The sequence below is a fragment of the Poecilia mexicana genome, unplaced genomic scaffold (assembly GCF_051168715.1).
Source record: "Poecilia mexicana isolate PSO_F unplaced genomic scaffold, ASM5116871v1 scaffold_3, whole genome shotgun sequence".
Taxonomy (NCBI): Eukaryota; Metazoa; Chordata; class Actinopteri; order Cyprinodontiformes; family Poeciliidae; genus Poecilia; species Poecilia mexicana.
In genome coordinates this window covers 12267620-12288189 of record NW_028263372.1, presented here as the reverse complement: position 1 = coordinate 12288189, position 20570 = coordinate 12267620, and the positions used below count along the sequence as shown (strand labels likewise).

The 20570-nt window shown below is 39.5% G+C and overlaps 1 protein-coding gene across 4 annotated transcripts in view; it reads left to right on the top strand.

The window, feature by feature from the left end:
• The window catches only part of itga11a (integrin, alpha 11a), a 54364-nt gene that overhangs the window by 11612 nt on the left and 22182 nt on the right, over window positions 1–20570 (top strand). For 3 of the 4 annotated variants that reach the window (XM_088004167.1, XM_015007848.2, XM_015007849.2), the window contains exons 3-13: window positions 8190–8302; window positions 9095–9186; window positions 9376–9490; window positions 9604–9731; window positions 11017–11165; window positions 11245–11389; window positions 12247–12412; window positions 12823–12893; window positions 15442–15586; window positions 16730–16878; window positions 19074–19217. In XM_088004167.1, the coding sequence (XP_087860293.1) occupies window positions 8190–8302; window positions 9095–9186; window positions 9376–9490; window positions 9604–9731; window positions 11017–11165; window positions 11245–11389; window positions 12247–12412; window positions 12823–12893; window positions 15442–15586; window positions 16730–16878; window positions 19074–19217 (1417 nt within the window). Of the gene's footprint in view, window positions 1–8189; window positions 8303–9094; window positions 9187–9375; window positions 9491–9603; window positions 9732–11016; window positions 11166–11244; window positions 11390–12246; window positions 12413–12822; window positions 12894–15441; window positions 15587–16729; window positions 16879–19073; window positions 19218–20570 lie in introns of those variants that run through there. The other variant, XM_015007852.2, reaches the window with a different exon arrangement.

Sequence of the window (20570 nt, the reverse complement as noted above, 5' to 3'; positions counted from 1 at the left end):
ATGCAACGTAAATATTCCTTAGTACCAACTCCAATTAACCAAATATCCCAACAGAGTTTTTTTTTTTTAACTTAATTAAGCTACTGTAACAATAACACTCTGAAACAAACAACTGAGAAATGCCATTTTTGCTACTTAAGTTTTTTATCACCAGTGTTTTCATACGTCTGTACTTGTAGTTGTAAATTCCACGTTTAACTTGTTTTCCCTTGCTAAAAAACTTTGCGTGTCCCTCTTGGCAAGGTTTCCGTTCTCCTTGACCTCTGAGCAGCCTGAAATATGAGGCCTGAGTTGTTTTATGCAAGGGAGCGTGTGAAAAGTGTCAGAATACCATGTTCATCTAAAGGAGAACATGGTATTTTGTCGGTTCTCAGGAATTACAACCCCAGATCCTTGCAACACTGATGGGGCGCTTATGACCTAACAGTCTTCACAGATAGTAAATTGTTTTGGGGCATGAAAGAGCTCTTTGCTTTTTTTTGTTTTTTAAAGTCTGCTGGAGCTTAACGTTGAAGGTAGAGTTAGGATTCTGGTGGTTATTCAGTTTGTGATTATGGAGGCATGGTAGTTTTTGCTGCCCCAGACCTCAAATAGTCTGAGAGAGGGGGAGGAGGGGGAATTGCACGAGCTGCCAGTTCAATTTGAACAACACTACCCATCACACTTTGAAATGAAACTTTTTTTGGTTTTAAATTAAACTGTGCATACCAGAAGTGAGAAGGGCCTGATGAGGCTGACGTATGTGGAATGAAGGACACCAGAGACGCAGCCTGAACTGAGGTAAATGTCTGAGAATGAAGTGGAAACATTCTTTTACTGGAAGAATAGCTCTGTACAGACTGTCCACGTAGCATATATATCGATGGAAATATATTGTTGATACCTTTTGAGCACCTCTGTTAGCTGCTCATACAATGAATAGGAGGTGAATATCTCTATCAGCCCCCCCAAGCCCTCAACAAAAAAAAAAAAAAATACAAAGCATAGAAGAAGATTAATGTGGTTAAAAGTGTACAGATTTTGGTGTTTGTTTCTAGTCAAGTGTTTTTCCGGTTCTAACCAACAGAGATCTACAGCGTTGAGCATCCTGTTTGTGTTGCACTTTGGCCTGTCTGTTTCTCAAGCTGGTGGCGCTGTCATCCTGTAGATTTGAAAACGGAGGTCTGCCGTACGGACCGACAGCTGCACGATCGCTCATGCAAGACAGTGTTTGTTTGCTCATCTGAGGGCGACGGTTCTCAGCTGGAGAACACCCTTCTCCCCCCCCCTTCCCCCTTCCCAAAAAAAAGTATTTTTTCATATAAAGAGACTGAATCCTTTGATAAAAGAAAACCCAGAAGCGATGGTGAAACGCCAACACCTTTTGGCACGAGTGGTAATGATGTATAAACAACCCTTAAAGTAAATTCATCTTTTATGGCAGCAGCAGAATCCCAGACTGGGTATTTCAGAAATATCTAACCTTTTTTTTGCCAGGGAAAAATTCCATAGTAACACAGAAATGTTAACACAATTACCAGTGGGGAAAAGATTGATATCCACAACTCCATAATCTTATAATACTTAATAGTAAAATTAATTTAAAAATAAATCTAATTTCGTAAGTTGAAATTTTTCTGCTATATAAACAGAGACATGAAATGTGAATTTTGTTTCCGATGTTTAAGGTAAAGTTATTGTACTGCAATGAAACGTGATATAAAGATTCCATCAAAACTCAATGCATTGACATAAAAACTAATAGACTGAGCAACAAATTTAATACCAAAACATGTTAGCTTCTAACAAATCTGTACATTAAGGGCTCATTTAAAGATCTTCTCCAGATTAGAGTTGAGATACCAAGACTTGAATTGGATCAAATATCTGATTTTAAGTCCTGCAGCTGGCTGAGTGACAGCCGTCGCATTATCTTACAGGTTATGCAGTTGTTTTTTTATTAATTTAGCGCCTGACTAGCCATAAATCATCCCATCGTCACATCCTCACCCTTTTAACGTTCCAAACTCAGTTTTGCATGTGAAGTTGCTCCCACATCAACCGAGCTTTGAGATAAATCACAATTACTACTATTAACGACGTTGGCAGAGAGTGTCTATGCTAAACAGTTTTACACTCGACTTTTCCAGAGCTGTTGGCGTCCTGAAAACACTCGTGTTTTTAGATACAAGCAGATTCCCAGCTGGGAATTCGGCTCTGTTGTAATGGTTTATCACGACTCGAACCCAAAGAAAGGCTGACAGGCTGTTGAGTTCAAAGATGTCTTTGATAGCGGGAAAGTAGAGTTGGAATTTTCATCAATTTCTCTGAAATAGGAAATTATTTTCCAGGCAAAGGCAGTCGTTGGCATTTTATTTTTTTATAGCAGATCAAAATTTAGCTGAAACTTAATCAAATTGTTTACATCAAAAAGTTGTCACTTTAAAGGTTCACGACTGCGCATGGCTATGAAGATGAAGGAACTGTAGTCATCAATGAGCCGTTCCCTACATGTCTACACTAAACTTTAGTCTTTTAAGCACTTTGCCAATGCAGACTCTCTCCTCTGAGAGCTGAGAATAGGCCTCCAGATAAGCTGATGGGAAACTTAAACCTGCATATTTAAGCTCTGCGCCACAGAAGCCTCCCACTCAGTATTCCACTGTTTATTTTTCTGCAGTCGTACTCAGCTGAGACCTGACCTCTGCTCATTAGCTGCACATCACTGAGAACTGCAGGGAGTCTATGAAGTCGATTGCCGCTGGTCTCAGATTGTGTCTCCTTTATTTGAACTTGTTTGCTGGACAGGACTACGATTTTTTATTTTATTTTTTCTTCCTTACGCCATCTTAACAAAGGTTTTAAAAAACTCTGCTTTCACCATGCATTTCTGAATGCCTTTGGAGTGGAGCTGAAGAAAAACAAAAGGCCAAATGGGATATTATGTAAGGATTATTTGTAAAAGTGGACTTCGTCTGTGCACTTGCTCTGGCACTTTCACAAAACACTTTCTAGTTATCGGATATATTTTCATTCCTGATTTGAAATAAAAAAAAAAAAAAACGCATAATTTATGTTCATGAGTTGAAAGCTCCATATGTGATCTTTCTGACTCAGTAGTAAATGCTTGCAATCTTCAGAAAGATGTCATGATTCTCTGACTACAGCACTTCAATATGGGGTCATACACAGGCTGCAGGGTGGTACTGTGCTCAGCATTGTAACCACACGCTTTTTGACGTTGCATTCCAGCACGTTTTCCCACCGAACGTGATTTTCATTAACCTTCTGTTTTTCTCTCATTGTGCGACTTTTCACTGTCTGGTCCAAAGCTCTTTGGGTAAATAGAGCATGGTGATGACAGTGTCCTTTTTCTACTGCAACACTATCAATCTTTAAATTTAGTTCACCCAGGCAGACCTCAGTGGAAAACCTCTTAGTAAATCCCTTTTTTTTTTCTTTTTTTTTTTTAGGATATTGTAGTTGTATTTTCTGTTTTGGAACACGAACGGTTCAATATATTCCACCATTTTAAATCCTTAAGACGGGATTTAGCAATTGTTTACCCTCTCCAACTCCATGGTAATGGCTAAAATCTAAATCAACTTGTCATTTAATCCATGCATTTAAAACTTTTTATAGGGATTAGCTCATTTTATTAATAACAAAGTGGTGGGTGAAATAAACGTGGAGGGTGCTGTAAATCCCAGGTTCAAGAAATGTTTTCTAACTCTATAATGCCAAATCCGTTAAATTATTGAAATGAGTTTTAAGGTTTGGAAATAAGAGACATAAACTAGAGATAATTTTTAGGCATGTATAGAAAAAAGAGGACGAAAGCACAAGTACAGACGGGAGCACATTTTAGGATGCAAGATGATTGGGAATATAGTGTTATTGAACTGATGTCTGTGTAGGAAAAGTTGTGAATTAATAACAAGCGACGGTTGCAGGAGTAATACAAGCAGCTTTATCAGTTTAAACGGACGCATCAAACTGAGCTGTCTTCCTGATCTCAGATCATCCTTAGTGGTGCCATCTGTGAAGATTTTCCTCTGTGTTTCATGGAAACGGTTTGAAAAATTTCCCCAGATATCATACATATCTGGGGAATATTTTGCTGATTGTGCCAAAAATACTTGATACGGTCAATAAGGCTCTTTTAGTGGGACCCATACATATACGTGCCAGTCGTATTCATCAATTGGAAAAACTGGTGCAATGCTTTTTTTCAATGGCTGCTCTTCTGATGTGCCTGTAATTATATGACCAGAAATGTTTATCCTTAGGAAAAAATACAGCTGAAGGTCTCTTTGGTGACAACAGTTTACAGTAACCAGTATTTGCCTTTAACTGCATCATGAGTCTTATTTTCCCACATTGCTCTTGGGCATTCTGGACAAACAAAATAAATGTCTTTAAAAAAAAGAATAACGTCCCCATTACAATTCACTTGATTTATAAGACAGTGTTAGCAAAAAAAAAAGCCCACTTATCTTGTTAATGTAGATGGATGGAATGTTATGGGAGAGCGTGACATCAGGCAGAAGCTCTTGTTTGGAGCAGGGATGTGGTTTCACAGCGTATACATCTCCTCTCCAAGTCTGAAAAACATTACCACATTAATGGCAGCTTGGGTTTGGGCATGGCACTTCCTCAAACCCTAAAAATCCTGTGTTCCCTGGTAACCACGGTTCGAAATGCTTGTGCATTTACTTTGGGTCAGGCTACGTGTTGGATGGCCATTTTTGCCGTTTTGATAAAATCTTAATTGCGTCCACAAAATGATCCGATTTAACTAAACGGCAGCAATCCCCCTGCTATTCCTCCCCCCTCTCTCCACTGAGGTTGATCTGTCCCGAACTGAACCGAAGACACATAAGGGACACCAACGAGTGCGGTAATAATCATGATATTAATAGCAATGAAAATATGAGCACCGTTGGATCCATAATCGTGAGATGATTTCCAGATTCAGAGAGACTTTAAAAATTGGCCACATGAACAATAACACTCAGCCTTGCTCCCATATGAGTCACTCTTTGATGTCCAGTGATGGACGGTTTGAACATTTCGCCTTTTCTTTTGTTGTTGCTGCAATATGTTAGATCATAACTGGTAAAAAAAAAAAATAGAAAAAATTATCCACTAAAGAGTCTGCTTCTGTAACTGTTTGAAGAGAAAGACCGTCCAAATGCAACAGCCTGTAATAGTTCTCAGTCATTCTTTCCATGGCGGTCTTTCTCAGGCAATCACCGGGTCTTTACAGAAAAAGGCCTGCAAACCAGAAATCCGAGCCAGATACCACCTTACTCTCTTTTATCCTATTAGATAATCAAGAGGATTTGTTAGCTACAATAAAACACTTTTAGAGGAGCGAGAGGCCTCAAATTTTTGCTGATGTTTTCAGCAGCTGGAACTGCAAAAATGGAGTGGAATAATCTGCTAATGCATAGGAAAATCCGCTGCTCAAAACTCTCATTACGCACAGGGGTCCTTATCCAGTGTCCTACACTTTGCTGCAGCCTAAACAGAACACTCAGGTTTCCAGTGAATACATTAAGGAACGTTCACCGTTCCCTGCGTGATCCGGTCGAGCTCCTCTCCAGAGTATTTCAGGTTGTAAAAATGCATCTCGCATGGAAAATGTCCCACTGTGAAGTGCCTCGGCGCTGGGGCCCCTGCTGAGAAACCTCAGACCAGCTTCTTTAAACATTCTTTGATGTCTATGTGACAAAACGGCTACACAGTAGCACACTGCAAATGTCTTAAAACCTTTAGGTAGCGATGTGGGATGATCTAAACTTAGATTTAGTCGCAATTTACAGCAACAGTTTAGCATTTCTTGTCTTACACGCCGTATCCTTTTGGGCTTTTGTTGCCTGTTCATTGTGTTAACCGTTGGTTTGACTTGAACTCAAAACTGTACAATATACAAAAGTTTTATCCTTTTATTGTTTGCTTTTGCCTTCACAGTGCTGAATTTAACCACATTTCCCTATCTGTACACACTTTTTCTAAAAATTGAATGAGTTTGATCTGCAGATCTGACAGTAGTTGTTAGACTTTGACCTCATCAAAGTCTGGCTGTGGTCTGCTTTTCCCATAAGGTGGTGTCAAATGTCTTTCCTTTACAGTGCCACTACACTCAAAGTTATTCCATGTCTGCTACATTCCCTCCGATTTTTACTTCAAACAATGTCTGTGTTAAAAACGTACCTGATCTGTGTCAAATACGTGATACATTTATGAAAACCGAGTGCGATGTAATATTTCAAGAAATGTTAGCACATAATGACAGAAATGGAATTGAAAACATCTGAACATCCAAGGATCATAATCCTATTGTGCAATAGCATTATTTGCAAATGAGCTGTAAGCTTAATGAGTTAGTTATAACATCAAAAGACGTGAAACCCTCAGTTCTTCAGCAGTCTAACCTAAGGCGACTGTCGGTACTGAAAAAAGTAAGTGAAACACAATTTTAGTTAGGAACAAAGAAATCTTTTGTTTTTAAAAGCATTTGGTCTCCATGCCCTAAATTTGCTCTGAAGTTGACTCATGTTCATTGTAACATCAGGTCAGTTAGACTTTATAGGAGACATTCATGAGAGCACCCTGACCTCACATAACGCTGTTGAGTCCAGTCAGAGGCTGACTCTCGACAAGAAGTGTTTTCATGTGCAAACACATGAAACGGTCCGAAGAGAATGTCCAGCTCTTAGGACCGCTCACTGAGGACTTCAGACATCTGCGGCGGGCGGGCTTGGTGGTCTGTGGTGGCAAAATTCCTCTGATTTCATTTATTGATCTAAGAGCCTGCATGAGGCTAAGTGTTATTTTCTCAGACATTCCAGTGTCTCGTCACAACACTGGCTGGAAGTTCAGGTACCTTACAAAAAACGAACAAGCAGATGCACAATTACCACTGAACAGACATAACATCATAGGTACGTATAGGCGATCACATCTTCATTATGACACCAGTTAGTATTAGAATATATTACACAACTAATTAACTTTTAACCGTCAAGGTTTATGTGAAAAAAAGCAGGGAAGACGGGGAAGATTAAGAATTTTAGTAAAGTTGATCAAGGCTAAATTGTGATAGCTCAGCTCTAAAGATCTCCAGAAAAACGGTAGGTCTGATGGGGTGTTCCTGGTCAATATGCATCAAAAGCAGTGAACCGGTGACAGGGTCATGGGCAGCTAAGGGTCATTGATTCATGTGGTTGTCTCATGAGAGGTTGTCTCATGTGGTCAGATGTTAATTTGACATGCACCATCTCCCAGTGGCTCCCACTAAGGTATACAAAACAAAAAGTTTGGTTTGAGGAGCGAAACAATCAGCTCGAAGTTTTGAGTTTAGCTCTGAATTCTCTCTCAAATTGTCTCTTTGCCAGACAAACATGTCCGACTCAAAGGAACATGTTTTGACTTGTAAGGAGAGTCCATGTCTTGAACGATCAGGGCTGCTTAGGCCCTGATCGTTCACAGCAGGGGGATAGATGACTTCTATACTGTCATAATGTGATGCCTGATCTGTGTATATTCAGTCATTTCGTATAAAACCACTTACATCTGTTGCCAAAACACTTTTTAAGTGCAGACGGAAATATTTCGTAGACATTCATGCTAACCAGAGAAAAATTACTTACCACAGAGGATCATATGATTTCATTCTCATCTGTCTAGATTTATTTGAGGAATAATAAAGACAGAAATCTTAGTTTTATAAAAATGTTCTTGACTACTGTGGGAAAAAATGGTAAAGCACTCTCTCTCTCTCATGTGCAGACAGACATGCCTGTCTAACACGCATATCTTCCTAATGTTCTTTATCGGATTTTTCAAAGAAGTTCATTTTGTTTAGATAAGTAGAAACTACTGGCTGCACTAAGTGGCTTCTGGGTGTGACTGTGAACGAGTTCTTCAATATGAGACTTTTGGTGGCCAGAGTAAATAAACACAGTCACTTCCTTAGAAAAAGAGAGGTTTAAAATCTTCAGTCGACCCAGGTGCTTAGTGTGGGTCATTGAATTTAATAGTTGGTCATATTCCCTCAGAGAGCTGGTTATGGTTCAGACATTGTGCTCAGTGAAAGAGAGAACGAGAGAAGTTGTGTACTGTTTACGAACTCTAAGGAGCACCTGAAGGCTTTTTGCAGTGCAGTCGCACATTTCTAACGTATGAATTCTCTGTGTTTCCAGGTTATTAGTGGGTGCGCCGTATGAAATGACTGGGTCTTACCAAACAGGGGATGTATATAAATGCGCGCTGAGCAAGAGAACCAATGGCAACAGCTGCTCAAAGCTCAATTTAGGTAAAGTATAGCAGCTCATCACCAGAGTTTCACATGATAGACTACATGTCTTAATTGCAAACAAATGAAAGCATTCTGAACTGTCTTTAAAGCCAAGATATACTAGAATTTAGCCTTCTTTATTTAGCAAAACCCACTGTTTTCTAACTTTGAACTGGAGTAAAATTAAGATGGGTTTAGTGTCTTAACCAAATCCAAGTTCAGAGGAAATGGAGCCACCAGCACTAGTTCTTGGGTCATATTCATCCACTAAAGCACAGTTGATACATTTTCATTTACCTTCCAAAGAATAAAAATTGCATCACTTAACTTTTATAAAAATAAATATTTTTCACATATTTGTTGAAAATGTCACTATGACGTGACAGTATAGTATGAGGCAGATAATCAGTGCAAAATTCAAGCTCCCCTGCTGTCTCCCAGTGCTCCACACATGAATGGTATGTGTGATTCTAGTCATAGTAAACTGTGAAACAGGAGTCTGGGTGCTATGCCAGTCATTCCACTTTTTAATGGTTCATGTACACTTCCATGTGTGCATTTCACCACACTGCAGCTTTTACTGCATGCCCTCTTCATACGAGTTGCACATGTGATGTCGATTGGATAATCTCTCGCAGTTTAGTGGCGTAAACGTTGAGATCTGAAGATGCAGACACTGCTCTGCCTGGCCAGACAGCAGTAACAAACCGCAGTCCCACATGGTGGAGCCTCTGTTTGTTCTCTGTAGGACTGTGCATGCATGAATCTGTGCACCTCAGATCCTCTCAGTCAAATTCCTTTTCCTTCAAGGAAAGATATCGCTGACCAACGTGTCAGAACAAAAGGACAAGATGAGGCTGGGAATGACGCTCGTGTCTAACCCTAAAGACAGCAGCTTCGTGGTGAGTGGGACTGTAAACGAAGCCATGCTTCCTTGAAACATATTTATTGAAATGGGAGTTGACAAAAAGAAAAAGAAAAAAGGCCAACCCCACAAGATTGTCTTTTGATTATACGATTACACTGCTGAGTTTCTTCTTACAGAATGCACTTAGTTGTTGCTTACATAAACACTTTCTTTTACATTTCAGGCTTGCGGGCCGTTATGGTCGTATGAGTGTGGCAGCTCCTACTACAGCACTGGACTGTGCTCCAAAGTCAATGCAAGCTTCAAGTTTTCCAGGACGATTATCCCTGCCTTTCAGAGTAAGCTTTAAAATATATTTCGTGCTTGACAAAGATCCACCGATGGCTCTAAATCACAGCAGGGGGATTATATTTGCACACATGAACATATGTTTCTTTTTTTTTATGTTCAGGATGTGAAACCTTTATGGACATAGTGATTGTTCTTGATGGCTCCAACTCCATCTATCCCTGGTATGAAGTGCAGGATTTTCTCATTAACATTCTCCAGAAGTTCCACGTCGGACCAGGTCAAATCCAGGTGGGCATAATGAGAAAACAACATTAGAGTGCAGATACTATAGAAGAGGAAACCCAGAGTGAATTAAATCAAATCTCTGTGTTTTAAAACCTCAGATGTTGCGAAAAAGTATTTACCAGATTTAAACAGTTTTTGATTTTTTTTTTTTTTAGATGACCAAACAAATTTCAAGATCTGACAAAAGTAAGCTGAGCTTATGAAAACGCAGCTTTCAAACAAAGGATACAATTATTAAGGGATAAAAAGCTATCCAAACCAACCTGGCCCTTGAGAACGAGTAATTGCCTCGTAGACCTCAGAACAGATTTTGCCACTTCTGCGGCATCAAGCGATCATTACTGGCGCTGTGTCCTTTACGTCATTGAGGAGCAGTTCTCACAGGAACCCCTTTTGTTGTACAGTTTAGGATTTAAAGCTCTAATATGGCAAATGAATGACTTCAAAATTGGCACAGCAGCTCCAGACTCTACCACACCAACACCACGTTTGACTGAAGGAGTCATGTTTATTGTTCTGAAGGACCGGGTTTGGTTTTACACCAGATGCAATGTACGCCTTGCAAATGTCCCCCTGTTGTCTTGACGTTCCGCAGAATATTTTCCCAAAAGTCTTGATGCTTTTTGGAAAAATGTGAGACGGATGTTTGTGTTTCTTGTTGCTCAGCAGTGTGTTTCGTCTCGGAGCCGTCACTCTGATGACTTTCTGTGACCTGTAAGATTATAATCTTACTGCGACATCCTGGATCAGTCTATAATCCACTCTTGATGTGCTCTATGTTTTTGGATTTATTATGTTTTTTTCCACAGTGCTCATCACTGTGGTTTTTGTTGGTGTCCCAAAACCTTACGAATGGCTTTGTAACCCTTCTTAGGTTGAGGGATGTTCGACATTTCTAATATATTTTTAGATATTTTCTGGTGAATCAGGTATGGCTTTTTGAGATCTTTTAGCCTAACTCATTGATTGCAGTAAGCTTTTAGATACTTAATAATTATCTAGTGACTTGAATGAAGTTTTTTGAAAAATGTGGTAAATCACAATTAAATCATGAAGGATGAGGCATTAACTTTTTTGGTTTGGATATTTTTTTTCCTCTAAATGTTTTAATTTTAAACGCTGATGCATTTTTTTAATTATGAAAGCAACAATTTATCTTAATCTGATTTTAAAATTTTTGAGGCTAATCCCATATTAGTTTGAAGAAAAGCAAAAACTGATCTTATTTTGAGGTATGTCAACCAGACTGAGCCTTCCTCCATATTTACTCAATGCATATTTTATCCAGGTTGGAGTTGTCCAGTATGGCGAGAAGGTGGTTCACGAATTTAAACTCAGTGACTACAAATCAGTGGAGGAGGTGGTAAAAAGGGCACGCAGCATCGATCAGCGCGGTGGAGAGGAGACCAACACGGCTCTCGGCATCAGCACAGCGCGGTACAGCACCTCTCCGCACATCAATCTTTTTAGCTAGCTCTTTTTGTGTGACTGAAACCAAACATTTATCTTCTCGCAGCTCACAAGCCTTCAAGCAAGGAGGTCGACGTGGCGCTAAGAAGGTAATGATTGTCATCACTGACGGAGAGTCACACGACAGCCCAGATCTCCAGCAGGCCATCGAAGACAGCGAGAAGGATGGCATCACTCGCTATGCCATTGCTGTGAGTCTGCTACAGCAATTATTTGCATGTTTTATTTGGCATGCACCATTTTCTTGGCTAAGATCACTCGTAATACCATTCAAAACCCTCTCCAAATCCCAAGCAATAATCGTATGGAAATACAGTTGAAAGGTGTAAATGATCCTTCCCAGACCACATTGCTCAGTGGCTTGTGCCAGTGCTGGTGGGGCAAATTTTTTTTTTTACTGCGGCTTAGCGTTCTGTCACTGTCTGAGCAAAAAACAATAAAGTCAATTGGCTGAATATCTGCTGGAAACAGTGACATTAGCTGGCACTTGCATAGGTGACCCATTTGAACTACTACAAACTCTGTGTGGTTAACAGTGTACCGCAGCAAAAAGTGTTTCTTCTGGAGTTAGAGCTTATGATTGACGCTACCTCCGGCTTATCCATGTGTACTTTAACTACGTCTTAAATCTTTTTTTGTATTCTTTTTTCTTTTCTTACACATTTCTATGCTTTCCAAGTTTTGCTATATCATTGCTTAACCCTCCCGTGATCTCAGCAGAACGCTCAGAAGAAGCGTGGCCAATGTCATGATAGGAGGAGTAGTTCCGTCAGACCGTCAATTCCCAAAACTACACAAAAAAATAAAAAAATCGTGTGGCCTAAATGACTCCATCTCATAAGACCACAGGAGGGTTAATAAATAAAAACGTTGGAATTTGTGTCGTGTCTTTTCTGTTCTCTCGTTGAGGTCAGATGCAAATCATTTTAGACCCTGTTAAACTCTTTAGGTCAAAGCCATTTTTTATCAACGTCTGTATAAAGAAAAGAAGTCGGAAACCTTGAACGAGCCTCAACCGTGACAGCTTGTCAAATCTTAACCTTCGCAGGTGCTTGGCTACTACAACCGCAGAGGAATAAATCCGGAGACCTTCCTTAATGAAATCAAGTACATCGCCAGCGACCCCGATGACAAGCACTTCTTTAATGTGACAGATGAGGCGGCTCTGAAAGATATCGTTGACGCTCTCGGGGAGCGGATCTTCAGCCTCGAAGGTTGGTAAAAGATTCATTTTAAATGTCGACTTTGAGTTTAAGTTTGCTGCAGGTAATATCCAAGAAAAAAAACCTCTAATAAGCAAATAACTTTAAAGAAAAATCCAGTATTAGTGTTTTTTTAGCTTGTGCAGAATGATAACTGTGTTTAAGTATGCAGCTGACAACAGACGTTTACATTTAATTAGACCGAAAGCTTTCTGATTTAGAGTATTTAGAAAGACCAAAATCACTTCTTCTATTAGCTAAATGTCAGAGGGAAAAAAAACTGATTTTTGTGCTTGCGTTAAATTCTGAGCAGGATGCTACACAATGTGCTGCTTTTAGAAAGCAATTTTGCTCTGAAGTGAAGTTTTCTGTGGCAGCAGTGCTTCAGGACACTTCTTGTTTACACAGTGTTGTTTACACAGGAACCAGTAAGAACGGGACGGCGTTTGGCCTCCAGATGTCTCAGGCTGGTTTTTCCGCACACAACGTGGAGGTGAGTCTGACTGATGCTACCCCGCTGTCTCATGCCATCTGTCAGTGTGTGAAACAACACAAATTTGTCTCCATTTCCGCCGCTTTTTAACCCCCTCCTCACAACGGGTCATTTATCACTTGCGTCCCATGGCCCCAGATGTTAAAGTTCACACTGATTCAAGAGGAACACACACACACGCACACACACGCACAACACACACACACATAGACAGACTTTTTCCACCCCAACTATGCTGTGATGAGAAATAAGACGCTTCGTATCCCCAAGGGAAACATACTGGTAAAGGATTATAACTGGATTGAGACAGTTTTACCGCAGAATGACTCGCTCGTCTTGAAATGTCCTAGAAGTTTTCACTTGTATTGAAGCATCTCAGAGTGAAGGGCTGCAGGTGTGCTGGCTTTTAGCGCAGGACAGCTGGAAGAAGAAGAAGAAAGATACGCTTCCTCTGCTGTACTGCTTCTTCATTCCGAATTTCAACTCTTCTCCTTCTGGCCATAGACTTAAATCCTAATGCAGCTACTTTGAGTTTATTTCCCACTGGATTTTGTCGAGGGGAAAAAAGACGTATATCCGACTCAGAATATAAAAACTATAGGAGCATTTGCAGCTGGGTGGCAGGAATGGCTGGAAATTGTGTCCGTAAGGCCAGATTCCAGAGATTCTCGACAACACCAGCCCGAGTGTTGAAAGTAGGATAACGTTTTGGAAAGAATGTTTAAAAGAGAAAAACAGTCCTCGGGCCCCAGATGGTTTTACTGAGTGTAATTAGTGTCAACTTTGAATGAGGCTTATGTCATATACTTTGCAGATGTTTCATTGCATCTCCATACAGCCAGCTTTCTCTCACTGCAATTTCCTCCAGCTAATGCTGAAAAAATAAGAAGAAGGCTCCAGCTTTGACACAAGTTGTCAGATTACGCTAGATTGTCTTTAGAGGACACACTCTGTTCGTTGAGCGAGTTTGAAGCACTTTGTATTTTCACCATCCAAGGTGTATAAAAGTACATAAAACCAACAACCAGATGAACTTCTTACCAAAGTGGGCCATATGTCCATACATGTAACTATGGCAGAAGTAGGTCACTCATTTATGAGGCTGAACCGCTCTGGGATTTCAACCATTGGCCACGGAGAAACCATTTTGGCCGAAGCCGACAACCACACTGGCACAACGTCGCTGTTAAAGAGTGACGTCGTCCGAGTGCGGTGAGCACGCAGTTCCATCCTTCAGGAGGAAATCACAAGTCCTCCCGCACACATGCTGGAAAGTGTGTTGTCGACAATATGGTGTACAACGAAGAAAAAAAAAAGAAAAAAAAACTGAAGTCATTATGCACGGGAACCCTGTAATTATCGTGTCAGACATACAAAGTATGGTGAGCCATGGAACATAGAAAATCCTTTTCCCAATTCTCCTGCTGTTTACAGCTAAATGCTGCAAACGCTGCTTTCTTTCCCGTCTTGAAAGTTTAAGATGGGGAATGGACAGATAAAGGCCACTGTGGTTTGGATCACTGCCAGGTTGTTGAGCACATTTTGTGGCTGTAAAATGAGTTAATCAGTCTGCGTGTGATCATAAAGAATCCAAGATTATAAACAAAAACATCGTGACATGAGATATTGGTGAGGTTAGGGGTCTGCTAAAATATTTTTTAAAAAATTTAATCTAAATATAGACAGCTATGTGTCAATTTGAAAAGGAAATGAGCAGAGACAGCAGGATGATTCCTTCTTTCTTTCCTGATGGATTTCAGACATTAGGTCATCAAAGTACAAAAATCATTCGCAACCTTCTTTCAGCTAACCTGACTAGCAAAGTGGCTAAAACACAAGTCTGTCTAATGGCATTGAAAGCAAGGATGACTAACTATTTTAATATGAACTCTAGAAAAGCAGAAATGATCATTGTTGGCCCTGAAAGTCTTATTAACTAATCACATTTCACAGTTTCTGTTGCCGTGCATCACCCTGGAATCAAGTGCAGCCAAAAGGAATCACATCATTGCCTTCCAACTCTTTTCCTTGATTAAGAAGTAGAAAATAAAACAATGTGTAAAATATAGACATTAACTAGAGTTCAGTATAAAAAAACATACACATTCATAATGATAAATTCAAACAATGTTCATGCTTTCTGCACAGCATTGATAAACTCAGGATGATTCTGATAAGTTACTTAGTGCATATGACTTTACTTTTTGTTATTTAGCAGTATGTTTCAAAAACTTGCTGCTTGAGTACTAAGAAAAACAAGTATTTTTTTTTCTTTATGTCAACATAAATCTATGAAGCCACTTCATAAGTTTTTGTTCATCCATTTTCAAAACAAGTTGAGTCACACCACAGTAAATCAGACTCTTGCTGTATGTACTCCAGATTGGTGGTTAGTGAGTAATACACTGCAGCGTGTCGCTCACTATAGTGTATGTCTAGTCAGTAATACACTAGTGTAATGATGCACAGCAATTAGTAAGCCATTTGACTGTTGCACAGGGATGTTGTGCTGTGTGAGTGTAAGCACTTTCCTGGGTTTCACCTTCAGGATGGGATTTTGGTGGGTGCAGTTGGAGCTTACGACTGGAACGGAGCGGTGCTGAAGGAAACACGACAGGGGAAGGTGATCCCTCCAAAGTCATCCTACACACAGGAGTTTCCTGAAGAGCTCAAAAACCATGGTGCATATTTAGGTAAGGCAAAAAAACAAAAAAAAAACCACTGCAACAAGATAAATCAAGAAGCATGTAGGATAAGTAAGATATTTTGTTTAGCTTGTAGATTCCTTCAATTCCCCATTAATTCCTGGAGCCTTCGGTTGTGTTTACTTTTTTTCCTGAGTTATGCTGAAGGGGAAGAGCAGTGATTTAGAACGGTTTCTTCAAGCTGCAGCCCTCCTTCAAAACGTCTATTCATCTCTTGTTTGCTTCTTGCACATATTTCCTTGTTTCGTTTTAACACCACAGACATTTGCTGTTATTGTGACTCAGTTGTACCTGAATTTGCCACATAGTTTGGCGTTGCTGTTTGATTTCATTGTGCCTGTTTACAGAAAGACACTTCAAACCAGGCACTTTACAGGACAAACGGGTCATAATCATATCCAATGAACAGAGATCAGTTATTGGTACCAAATCGATTCAATTCACCAAAATACAATTATTCAAAGCTGTTTACATACAGTCCAATTGAATCCAATTATAACATAACATTGTACACTACAGTTGGTCCACTAATGTCATTTGGTAAAATGAATCAATCTCTGGAGTCAAAGCTGATACTTCCCACATGCCGAGCAAGCAGACAGGATGACTGGTTTATAGCAAGAAGAGGACACAAAGCAAATAAACAAACAAAACATGGGTACATCTTTTGAGAAACTAAGAACGCACAGCATTAATAACAACTATCTCAAAATGTTTAAACAGTAGAACGACAGAGCCGGCTCTGGAAAGCCACACCAGTCTTAACTATAAGGTGTTTTCGTAAGAAAGTGTTAATCTTTCTTTTAAAGATATTTATAATGTTTGCCTTGGCAACAGTAACCAACTTAAGCTTATATAAAACGATACAGAATTTGAAATAGAGAGACGATGGAGGAAACATTGTGGGTTTGATATGAGAAATTAAAGAGAGAAAGGAAACCTAAAAAAAAAAAAACGCATTACAGATTTGCATTCTGGGAGTAAACCATTGTTAAATGATGTGTGTGTGTGTGTGTGTGTGTGTGTGTGTGTGTGTGTGTGTGTGTGTGTGTGTGTGTGTGTGTGTGTGTGTGTGTGTGTGTGTGTGTGTGCGTGCGCGCATGTGTGTGTGTGACTGTTTTACATCCTCAGGGTATACCGTAACATCTGTGGTGTCATCCAGAAATGGCCGTCTGCTCGTGGCAGGAGCTCCACGATTTAACCACACGGGCAAAGTCATTATCTTCACCCTGAAGAACACGGGGAACCTCACCATCCTGCACTCACTCAAGGGCCACCAGGTACAGCAGCCGTCTCCACTTTACCAACACCATGAAAAAATAAGACAAACCGGTCCCATTTTAAATAAACATAAATGTAAGACATTCAACCGCCAAGATCTAAGAGTAGATTAGTTAGATTTTTATTGAAATTTGATCAGTGTTGACCAGATTCACAATATAAATACAATTAAAAAGAAGCTTGCAGCTGAAAATAAATTCAAACCGAGCCACACAGCATTTAAAACATATTTTTATGAAATCACCAGAGTCAGTCGAATTATTTTTAGGTGGAAGTAAATAATGTTTAAAGATTTTATTGCATTTAATTTCATTTTCTTTTAACATGGGGATTTTCACCCAACCTGCGTACTTATTTTAAATGTAGGCAAAATATAGATTCATATAAATCTTTCTTTCTGGACATTTCATTAGAAGCTATATTGTCTATAGTTTACTCTGTATGTATAGAAATAATGTTCAAATCATTTATATATAAAACTGCAGATTTTCCTTTCATGTGTCCAGTGCAAGTTACATAAATACAAATAAAAGTCAGAGAGAAGAAAATACAAAGGCATATTGAACTGCGTTATGATACAAGTTTCAATTAGTTTTGGGACTCCCAGAGAGCTGCAGATGGTACCTTGAAGTTGAATATCAGTGTCTGCAGAAAGCCAAGTTCAAATCCAGCATTGTGAATCTGGCTGTTTTTTTGTGTCACACCTGGCAGCTCTTCACAGCCTGCGAGCCTGGAATGATCTCGCTTCAGCGTACATTGTAACATGTCAACAACAAGTTATCCAGAGCAGCAGATGTTGTTTTTTTTTTGTTTTTTTTTTGTTTTGTTTTTACTGAACTATTCCTTGAACTTACAGCTCTGGAGCAAATAACTCTTTTTGTATCATTTTATAGCCAGATGTTTCAAATCTGTTTCAAAAGAACTAGATGATGTTCCCTTTACTCAAGCATCTGATTCTGACTCTATAAAACTTTAAAAGCTCCAAAACCATCAGGATCCACGGCTCGCTGCGACTCATCATATGCCGCCTCTTGCTTTCAACATTCAAGTTCAATAAACACTCAAGCCCATCAGTAAATCATTAAACTAATAAGGTGGATTTCATTGTTTAGCGTTATAAAAAATATAGTGCCTTGCAGAAGTATTTAAACCCTTTAAAAATATTCTTATCTTGTCATTTTGCTTCATTTTACTTTGCCTTAATTATTATTTTGGGTGATAAACCAAAACAAAGTAGTCCACAATTAAAGGTTGATTTAAAAAAATGAAAAACGAGAATCATCTTAAAGACTAAAAGACAGACAGAAAGTTTTAAGCAAAGTTACAATACGACAAGCTTTCAATGTCCAAAAAATGGGGCGGAAAAAAAGTATTACAGAACTGCAAATTTACCAAGACATGTCCTTCCAGCTAAACAGAGAGAGCTCTGGTCAGAGAAGCAGCAAAGAGACACAATTAAACTCTGGAGTTGCTATAAAGATTCACCGCTTAGCTATAACTATTTATTGACAGGAAAACAAGCAGTTGTTGCTCCTTAAATCTTGATTTTATGGAAGAGTGGTAATAAGAAGGTTGTTGTTGGGAAACAAAAAAGTGAGACATCTGTTTTGAAATTAACCACAGCCTGATTGGGCAGAAGACAAAAAAGTGGAAAAATGGAGGGAGGCTAGTACTGAACCTTGTGGCCGACTTGGAAAACGGTAAATCCGGAGGAAAAACTAACACAGCATATGACCCCGAGAGCAAAATATAGCGGTGGCAGCATTATTCTGTGAGAATGTTTTTTCTTCAATGTGGGACATGGAAGCTGAGCTGATGGAAAGATGGATGAAGTTTAACATCTTAGAAGTAAACCTTTGAGAGGCTGAAAACATACAGCCAGAGCTAATCAGATCAAATCATATATGCCTCTATAATTTGGTCCTACAAAGTTTTCACTTACAGGTGCTGAGTAATAAAAGCATAGCATAAAGTAAAATGTTATTTGAATTCATAAAAATGCCTCTTTCCCCTTCCATTTTATAATTAAGTGCTTCATTGTGTTGGTCTCTAACATGAAATCCAAAAACTGTGTAGAAAATTTAGCTGTCATAGGGCAGAATGTGAAAAAAAAACAAAAAACATTGCTTCAAATGTAAATGTGCAATTAAAATAAGACGCTTGACTTATAATCGCATGTGGGTTTCTGCTTCAGATCGGCTCCTACTACGGCAGTGAGATTGCGCCCGTGGACATCGATGGAGACGGCATCACCGACAACCTGTTGGTGGCAGCCCCCATGTTCTTCAGTGCAGGCATGGAAAAAGGGAAGGTCTACATCTACAGAGTCACCGAGACGGTGGGTATCGACTCCTTAAATGCACAGGACACCGGACCGTTTTAATTAAGTTTCGGCGAAACAGCTCGACATCGCAAAAGTGGGTCAGCACCTGCTCTAAACCAGACGTCCCCAGCTTTATTGAAACCACACCTGTTGGCACAATCAAGGTTCGACACATGACCTCCTCCTGATCGAATGGGAAAACCTCTTCGTGCCAGCGTGCAGACTTTATAGGATGTGGAGAGTGAACTCAGGAGGAAAGTATTCTGCCCCTTCCGAGCCCGGGCTCCAGCACACCATTTTGGACGCGAGAAGCGTCTTCAGAAAGAAAAATGTTCCCAGTGCTCCAGGTCTGTCTCGCTTGTTGGGAAAATGAACGTCCTCAGCTGGTTTAAATTCAGAGAGCAGGCATGGATGAGGTATTCAAATGTCTGTCGTGGCCAAAACCACATCACACAGGTGGCAAGTCTGAGCTTTCAAGCAAAACATAAACAAATCATACCTTAGCAGTGCGTCTCATCATTAAGACAGAAATGCCGCATGTTCAGGGCAGTTAATATTAATGATGTGGTTGATTCAGGTGTTGCTTGAGATGCTGCTCTGTGAATTGGTGCTGGAAAAACACTTGCATTCATCTCCGCGGTCCTATTAAATACTTGGGACGTGCTCACGGATTCCACAGATTAAGGTTAAATAGAGTTCTGACACATTTGGTAATAAGCACTAAAAACCTGCCTACGTAGCCTTTTGATGACTAAACTTTTCCTTTTGTTTAGTTTTGTACTTTTTGCTTATTGGAGTTATTATATCCAGTATTTTTATTTTTTTTTTTACAATTTTTATTCACATTAGACCTTCTAACTTTTCTCTGGACGAGTTCAGTTCAACTCCTCTTAGCTTCTTTTGTTTGGTGTTTTAGGTATCTTTATTCTAAATAGTCTAAACATGTCCATACGGAAATATTTGCCACAAAAACTCTTCTAAGAATTTTATTAACTAATGAACCAGAACCATATATATTATACGGCTATTCAGGTTCTCAATAAATCAGAAGATAACCTAAAAGCTAATTTATTTCATTCATTCTGTTCAAGATTAAACTCTTACATTTTTTAGGTTCGTTATACAGAGTGGTATATTTAATTTAGATTAATACAGATGATTATAGCTTACAATTAATGAAAATTGGAATTACAGGAGATATAAAAGACACAGGTTGCTTTAATCTGCATTGAGTCTGGTGTCTCTCATCAGCCTCTTGACTATAGAGTCATCACAGGTTTTATGTCGGGTCACGCTGCCGGCCAATCGACAGCGATACGATTGTCATTCAGCCAATCATAGATGTTGACATGTTTGGTGGTGTGGACA